General features: G+C 52.2%; 1 protein-coding gene across 4 annotated transcripts in view; it reads left to right on the top strand.

Annotated features, from left to right (window-relative positions):
- Positions 1 to 7,553, top strand: part of bub1 (BUB1 mitotic checkpoint serine/threonine kinase) — a 14,111-nt gene extending 6,558 nt beyond the window's left edge. For 3 of the 4 annotated variants that reach the window (XM_047818171.1, XM_027175137.2, XM_047818170.1), the window contains 11 exons: positions 2,109 to 2,187; positions 2,338 to 2,506; positions 2,839 to 2,890; positions 3,120 to 4,408; positions 4,624 to 4,764; positions 5,224 to 5,324; positions 5,518 to 5,679; positions 5,967 to 6,124; positions 6,392 to 6,569; positions 6,740 to 6,846; positions 7,055 to 7,553. In XM_047818171.1, the coding sequence (XP_047674127.1) occupies positions 2,109 to 2,187; positions 2,338 to 2,506; positions 2,839 to 2,890; positions 3,120 to 4,408; positions 4,624 to 4,764; positions 5,224 to 5,324; positions 5,518 to 5,679; positions 5,967 to 6,124; positions 6,392 to 6,569; positions 6,740 to 6,846; positions 7,055 to 7,250 (2,632 nt within the window). In that variant the 3' untranslated portion in view covers positions 7,251 to 7,553. The remainder of the gene's footprint in view (positions 1 to 2,108; positions 2,188 to 2,337; positions 2,507 to 2,838; positions 2,891 to 3,119; positions 4,409 to 4,623; positions 4,765 to 5,223; positions 5,325 to 5,517; positions 5,680 to 5,966; positions 6,125 to 6,391; positions 6,570 to 6,739; positions 6,847 to 7,054) is intronic. The other variant, XM_047818172.1, reaches the window with a different exon arrangement.
- Positions 7,554 to 8,384: the final 831 nt, after the last annotated feature.

Raw genomic sequence — 8,384 nt, 5'->3', positions numbered from 1 at the left:
CGTGTGTGTCTGTGTGTGAGCGCGCGCGCGTGTGTGTCTGTGTGTGAGCGCGCGCGCGTGTGTGTGTCTGTGTGAGCGCGCGCGCGGGGGTGTGTCTGTGTGTGAGCGCGCGCGCGCGCGTGTGTCGTGTGGGGTGAGCGCGCGCGCGCGCGTGTGTCGGTGTGTGAGCGCGGCGGCGCGCGCGTGTGTCTGTGTGATAGAGCGCGCGCGCGCGCGTTGTCTGTGTGTGAGCGCGCGCAGCGCGCGTCTGTGTGTGAGCGCGCGCGCGCGCGTGTGTCTGTGTGTGAGCGCGCGCGCGTGTGTCTGTCTGTGTGTGAGCGCGCGCGCGCGCGTGTGTCTGTGTGTGAGCGCGCGCGCGCGCGCGTGTGTCTGTGTGTGAGCGCGCGCGCGCGCGTGTGTCTGTGTGTGAGCGCGCGCGCGCGCGTGTGTCTGTGTGTGAGCGCGCGCGCGTGTGTGTCTGTGTGTGAGCGCGCGCGCGTGTGTGTGTCTGTGTGTGAGCGCGCGCGCGCGCGCGTGTGTCTGTGTGTGAGCGCGCGCGCGTGAGTGTGTCTGTGTGTGAGCGCGCGCGTGTGTCTGTGTGGCGCGCGCGTGTTTCTGTGTGTGAGCGCGCGCTGCGTGTGTCTTTGTTGTAGCGCGTCGCTGTGTGTGTCTGTGTGTGAGCGCGCGCGCGGTGTGTGTCTGTGTGTGAGTCGCGCGCGCGGTGTGTCTGTGTGTGAGAGCGCGCGCGCGCGTGTGTGTCTGTGTGTGAGGCTGCGCGCGCGTGTGTCTGTGTGTGAGCGCGCGCGCTCGTCGTGTGTTTGTGTGCTCGCTGTGTTTTTTCTCGTCTGCGCTGTGTGTCTGTGTGTGAGCGCGTGCGTGAGTCTGTGTGTGAGCGCGCGCGCGTGCGTGAGTCTGTGTGTGAGCGCGCGCGCGTGCGTGAGTCTGTGTGAGCGCGCGCGCGTGTGTGTCTGTGTGTGAGCGCGCGCGCGTGTGTGTCTGTGTGTGAGCGCGCGCGCGTGTGTGTCTGTGTGTGAGCGCGCGCGCGCGTGTGTCTGTGTGTGAGCGCGCGCGTGTGTCTGTGTGTGAGCGCGCGCGCGTGTGTGTGTCTGTGTGTGAGCGCGCGCGCGTGTGTGTCTGTGTGTGAGCGCGCGCGCGTGTGTGTCTGTGTGTGAGCGCGCGCGCGTGTGTGTGTGTGTGCGGCGCGCGTGTGTGTGTGTGTGAGCGAGCGCTCGTGCGTGTGTCTGGGTGTGTGCGCGAGCGTGTGTGTGTCTGTGTGTGCGCGCGCGCGTGTGTGTGTCTGTGTGTGAGCGCGCGCGCGTGTGTGTCTGTGTGTGAGCGCGCGCGCGTGTGTGTCTGTGTGTGAGCGCGCGCGCGTGTGTGTTCTTGTGTGAGAGCGCGCGCGTTTTTCTGTGTGAGCGCGCGCGTGTGTGTGTCTGTGTGTGAGCGCGCGCGCGTGTGTGTGTCTGTGTGTGAGCGCGCGCGCGTGTGTCTGTCTGTGTGTGAGCGCGCGCGCGTGTGTGTGTCTGTGTGTGAGCGCGCGCGCGTGTGTGTGTCTGTGTGAGCGCGCGCGCGTGTGTGTGTCTGTGTGAGCGCGCGCGCGTGTGTGTGTCTGTGTGTGAGCGCGCGCGCGTGTGTGTCTGTGTGTGAGCGCGCGCGCGTGTGTGTGTCTGTGTGTGAGCGCGTGTGTGTGTCTGTGTGTGAGCGCGTGTGTGTGTCTGTGTGTGAGCGCGTGTGTGTGTCTGTGTGTGAGCGCGCGCGCGCGTGTGTGTCTGTGTGTGAGCGCGCGCGCGCGTGTGTGTCTGTGTGTGAGCGCGCGCCGCAGCGTGGGTGTTCTGTGTTGACGCGCGCGCGCGCGTTGTGTGTCTGTGTTGTGAGCTGCGCTGTGTGGTGTCTGTGTGTGAGCGCGCGCGTGTGTCTGTGTGTGAGCGCGCGCGTGTGTCTGTGTGTGAGCGCGCGCGTGTGTCTGTGTGTGAGCGCGCGCGTGTGTCTGTGTGTCTGTGTCTGTGTGTGAGCGCGCGCGCGCGCGCGTGTGTCTGTGTGTGAGCGCGCGCGCGTGTGTGTGTGAGCGCGTGTGTGAGAAATGAAATGTCATTACAGTTTGCCTGGTAACGTAACCATGTTTGTGTCAGTGGTGATCCACAGGTGGTGCTGAAGCCCCCACCTGCTGCACCCCGTGTCCTGATGGAGATCCCCGTGTCTACAGCGAATGTGAGTTTCCCTGCACTGCTGTAGTCCTCACTGACTTCCCCTAATAATTAGTAGTGTATATCATCTATAATCTGAGGCGATGGGACTTGATGGGACAACAGGGCAGATGACCGCTGATCTGATGGTTATTTACACCTCACTCACTCCCAGGTCACTCCACAGGGGGCGGAGTCTCTTACAGATGAAAGCACAGCGTGGGGTTCAGGACACACCCCTATGGCCCCCTTCCCCAATCACACACAAGAGTTTGCTCTCTCTGCAAATTTAGTGTCAACACCTCTCCATCTGATTACTCTGTACTCCAGGGACACACAGCACGGTACACACACACACACACACACACACACAGCACGGTACACACACACAGCACGGTACACACACACACACACACACAGCACGGTACACACACACAGCACGGTACACACACACAGCACGGCACACACACACACACACACACACACACACACAGCACGGTACACACACACAGCACGGTACACACACACACACACACACAGCACGGTACACACACAGTAATGTATGCTAAGTGTTTTATCTGCTGTAAAAATAAAAATACATTATTTATAAAGATGCTTTTCCGTGTGTGTGTGTGTGTGTGTGTGTGTGTGTGTGTGTGTGTGTGTGTGTGTGTAGTGGAATGTGGCGCAGGAGAAAACCCGTATCTGCGTCAGCCTGCAAAACTGAGGTACTGGTTCTGAAAAGTTTAAAGCTTCTGACTTTTTATTCAGTACAATTTAAATGATGAGACTTTTACTATGAAGTTTTACTAGTTATGTCTCAAATACAGTGTGTTTTATGGGGCAATAACTAACAACCTTCTGTACCTTCACCCATCACTCTCACTGTAACCTTTGACCTTCTGTACCTTCACCCATCACTCTCACTGTAACCTTTGACCTTCTGATCTCCTCCAGTCCCATTTTGGAGCAGAGTCCCCCTGAGGACAAGCAGTGTGTCGGAGCCGAGTGCACACCCACAGATCAGGGAACCATCGTTGGCGAGTGTTTAAGTCTGCAGAGACGCACACGTTCTCCGTCACACAGCAGTCAGACCAACACCACCATCACCAGGCAGGTGTTAGCACCACTCCGTATGTTAGCTCCACTCACCCTCCCCCAGCACAGCATCACACCCACTCAGGAGCTCCGAACCAGAACCAATCCCAGCTGGAGTGTCTATCAGAGCCCAAACCAGGAGATAACAAAACGTCACATGAGCGATCTGCAGTGTAGCTCGAGCAGAGGGTTCAGCTCCATCAGCCTGGGCTTGGGGAGAGAAGCTACACCAGACCACGTGAACTCCAAGCCAGAAGGGAACCGCAGCTCAAACATCCTGCCAGAAACAGACCAGTTCATCTCAAGCAGCCAAACCTCAGTGAGAGAGCAGTTGAGGTTCAGCAGTGTGCAGTGGAGCTCAAACAGGGAGCTCAGCTTCCACAATCACAACCCAAATCTGTTCAGCAGACTGTTAGGAGAACCTTCACCTGAGAAGTTGAACATCTTTGAGGAGAAACAAACAGACCAGGGACATTCCACCCAATTGCAGCTATCAGATGTGGAAGAAGCTGATCTTCTCCTCCCTGAGAGATCCTTCAATATGCACAAATCTATAGGTCTGCTCTCGGAGAACCCCCAGATGCACCAGAGGAGATCCTTCTACAAAGTTCCACAAAGCCCAGACCCAGTGTTGTGGGTGAACCAGGATGTGCCTATGAGTCCAGCACCAGCTCTAGGGTTTGGCTGGCTTCAAGTGGAGAGTCCGGTCCAGACCGCTCAATCTGACCTGGATTTGATGGAGTCGCCGCCTCAGACCTGCAGACCTGGCTGGGATGTCCACTCTGATGTCCACTCTGATGTCCACTCTGACCAGCGGTCTGGGATTCTGCTCTCTAAAAGATCCTTTGGCAAACACAAATCTGATCACACACTTCTCCTGACGTTAAACAGTGCAGAGAAGTCGGGTGGTGCAAGTCCATGTGGAGGCTCAGACCGGGGTCAGGATGTTCCCATGAGCCCAGATGTGGAGCCCAGACTAAACTGGATTCCCATCATGGAGACCGAGGCAGATCTGGACATCATAATGACTCCACAGCAGAACAATAAGACATGTCTGGAGACAGAGAATGATGTAGAGATGTCCCAAAAGCTGGACTGTGATGTTGTCATGAGCCCCACACCGCCGTCTGCTCCACCCAAAGCCTCTGGTACGTAACTATGTGATGATTATAAACAGTATGTGGTGTTTTATTATTTTTGTGTCTTGGTAGTTTCTAAATATTAAGTGCTGAGTTAGGAATGTTCTAGAACAAGTGAGAACTAGTGAGAAGGTGTTGTGTTGTAAATGGTCGTGTGTGTGTCTGTGTGTGTGTGTGTGTGTGTGTGTGTGTGTGTGTGTGTGTGTGTGTGTGTGTGTGCGCAGTACTGATCTCTGACCCATGGGATGATGACCTGATCGTGTCTCTTCTCGCTGGTCTACACACTCCTTTGTCCTCGTTCCCCAACCTACACAGCTGGACATGCACTATTCCCCCCATCACCCCAAAACTCGCCGTGCAATTGGGTAAGAAATCACACACACATGCTGCATATAAATAAATAAATAAATAAATAAATATTGGTTGGGGTTTACAGAGATAACAGATCATGTCTTTTTCTTTAAAACGTCCTGCCATCATTGTGATTGTAGTCATGAACTACGTATGAGCTGGAGATCTGAGCTGACATTACAAAGTTATAAGCAGACTCGCTGCGTTAATATCAAATAAATGTGTTTATATTTGTGACAATCTGAAAGTAGCACAAAGAAAAGATGAAGTCAGAATTTAATTTATTTGTAATTTGTTTTTGCATATTTGTGTGTGTGCGCGTGATTGTGTGTGTGCGTGCGTGATTGTGTGTGCGCGCGTGATTGTGTGTGTGCGCGCGTGATTGTGTGTGTGTGCGCGCGTGATTGTGTGTGTGCGCGCGTGTTCGTGTGTGTGTGTGTGTGGTTGTGTGCATGTGTGTGTGTGTGTTCCAGGTGATGAGCGTTTGCGTGTGGACTGTGTATTAGGGCAGGGAGCTTTCGCCACTGTTTATCAAGCTACAAACCTCACTAACTGTCACAAACTCATCCTGAAGGTAAATGTGCTTTTATACATACGTGTGTGTGTATGAGTGAGTGTGTGTGTGTGTGTGTGTGAGTGAGTGAGTGTGTGTGTGTGTGTGATCACTGGTCAGAAAACCGTGTGATTGGCCGCCCTACTAGGTGTAAAACGACTATATCTAGCAGTTCCCAGGTTCCTGTGTGATGACGTGTGTGTTCCGTGTGCAGGTACAGAAGCCCCCAACCCCCTGGGAGTTTTACATTAACACTCAGCTGAACGTGCGCGTGGAGCCCAGAGCTCGTCACCTGTACAACCTGCTGCACAGCGCTCACCTGTACAGCAACGGCAGTGTGCTCATAGGGGAGCTGCACAACTGTGGCACACTGCTGGTGAGGGAACACACTGCTAATCATATCCTATACACTGCTGTGTCCCTGTGTACACACACACACACACTCACACACACACACACACACTCACTCACTCACACACACTCACTCACACACACTCACTCACTCACTCACACACACTCACTCACACACACTCACTCACACACACACACTCACTCACACACTCACTCTCACACACTCACACACACACACACACACACACACACCGTTATAACTGTTATAGAGCTATAGTGTGTTTCTGATGTGTGTGTGTGTGTGTTTTGTAGAACGTGGTAAACCTGTATAAGAGCCGCAGTGAGCGAGTGATGCCGCAGCCTCTTGTACTATATTTCACAGTGTGTATCCTGGACATGGTGGAGCGACTGCATGCTTCACACATCATCCATGCTGACATCAAGCCTGACAACTTTCTGCTAGGAGAGAGGTGTGTGTGTGTGTGTGTGTGTGTGTGTGTGTGTGTGTGTGTGTGTGTGTGTGTGTGTGTGTGTGTGTTATTCTTACACACAAGTGAACTGTGTGTGACTGATTATGACAAAGCTCTGGTTTGTGTTGGAACCCCTGAGAAACACACACACACTGCTGCTGGGTTCAGTCCTGTATGTTCAGCATGAGTGTAGTTTATACTGAGTGTTCTTCAGCACTGAGCTACACACACACTGAAGCTTTAAGTACCTTCTGACCCTCTCTACAGGTTCCTGGAGAACAAGAACCTTTTTGATGAGAACCTGGAGCATGGTTTGGTTCTGATAGATTTTGGTCAGAGTATTGATATGACTCTGTTCCCTGATGGAGCTCAGTTCATGGCCCACTGCATGACCTCTGGCTTTCAGTGCACAGAGATGCTCAGCGGCCGACCCTGGACATATCAGGTACTGCAGCGCACCTGAAAACTCCTCATACACCTGGCTCCTTAATCTATCATTAGATTATTGTTAACAACACTGAACACGTGTGTGGGCGTGTCTGTCTGTGTGTGTGTGTGTGTGTGTCTGTCTGTCTCTGTGGGTGTGTGTGTGTGTGTGCGTGTTACCCCCTGTAGACGGATTACTTCGGTGTGGCCGGCACTGTGTACTGCATGCTGTTTGGCTCGTACATGCAGGTGAAGAACGATGGAGGTGTTTGGAAGCCCAGCGGAGTGTTTAAGAGGTCAGTGTGTTGTGTGTGTTATATTACACACGTGTACTTTTATTAACCTACAGTAACTTTACCAACACCATAAAGTGTCCCAGTCAATAACACATGGCTGTGTCCCAAACCACACAATGCTCCTGAATAGGTCACACTTCACTTCTAACAGCAGTGCACACAATTTGCACTAGTGTTTCTAAAACCCTTTCTTAATTGCCCCTCTCAGGGTTCCTCACAGCGAGCTGTGGCAGGAGCTCTTCCACGTCTTATTAAATGTCCCTGACTGCTTGTCCTTGCCGTGTTTGCGTGTTCTACGTGAGCGTCTCTCAGCTGCCCTGGTGACAACCTACAGCACCAAACTGCTCGGCCTCAAGAACCGCCTTGTGGTGCAGATCCTGGAGTCCAGACCCTCCTGCAGATAGGAATCTCCTCTGCACTGAACACCATTTACACAGAGGCTCGTTTGCTGTCACTCATGTTCTGAGATCTCTTTTGTTTTTTATTGAAAGTGTTTTTTGTAAAAACTGTAAAAATATTTTGTGACTGACCAATAAAATAAATTCCACATGATGGTGGATGAGGGTGGGGTCTCAAGTGAAGGGGCGTGGCCTCAGAGCTCAGACTGAGCTGAACAAACCGCTTCATGCTGTTTCTCTCTTGAACACAAGATGGCGAAGTTGAGCTGTAAAAGATTGTCCAAACTAAATAAAGTCTTTTTTGCTCTAGACATGTCGGTGCTTTAAGATCAGAAGCAGAGCTACAGACTACATGTTCTTATTAAAACTAAAAATCCCACCACACACACCACCACCCCCCATTCATTCATTCACATCCTCCTGATTAAAAGGCTGTACAATGAACCAGAGGGGTTTCTTTCATTCAGCTCCTCCCCCCTTGTCAGATTGTTGCCTGGTTACAGCAGCACCAACAATGCACAAGGCTTTGATCAGAATTCAGCAGCTTTGAAGATCATCTCAAGTGTCTTCACCTAAAATTATACCTCTCACCTGTTTGTGCTCTTCTTCACCACACTACTGAGAAAGATCTGACTAGAGGAGAGGAAGAGGAGGATGAAGTGAAGGGGGAAAGGAAGAAGATTAGAAAGAGTAGAATGAGGGCAGTTGGAAGAAGAAGAGCAGTGAAAAGGAGGAGCAAATGAAGAAAAGATGGTTAGACGTGGTCCTGTGACATCACAGGAATAACGAGAACGCAGCTGTAATTAATAAAATAATTAAGATAGCAGCAGAATAACTCAACACACGACTAATCACTCAGCACACGACTAATCACTCAGCACACGACTAATCACTCAGCACACGACTAATAACTCAACACGACTAATAACTCAGCACACGACTAATCACTCAGCACACGACTAATAACTCAACACGACTAATAACTCAGCACACGACTAATCACTCAGCACACGACTAATCACTCAGCACATGACTAATAACTCAGCACATGACTAATAACTCAGCACACGACTAATAACTCAACACGACTAATAACTCAGCACACGACTAATCACTCAGCACATGACTAATAACTCAGCA

This window comes from Tachysurus fulvidraco, chromosome 9 (genome assembly GCF_022655615.1).
Source record: "Tachysurus fulvidraco isolate hzauxx_2018 chromosome 9, HZAU_PFXX_2.0, whole genome shotgun sequence".
In the NCBI taxonomy this organism is placed as follows: Eukaryota; Metazoa; Chordata; class Actinopteri; order Siluriformes; family Bagridae; genus Tachysurus; species Tachysurus fulvidraco.
This window is presented reverse-complemented; position numbering and strand designations above follow the sequence as displayed.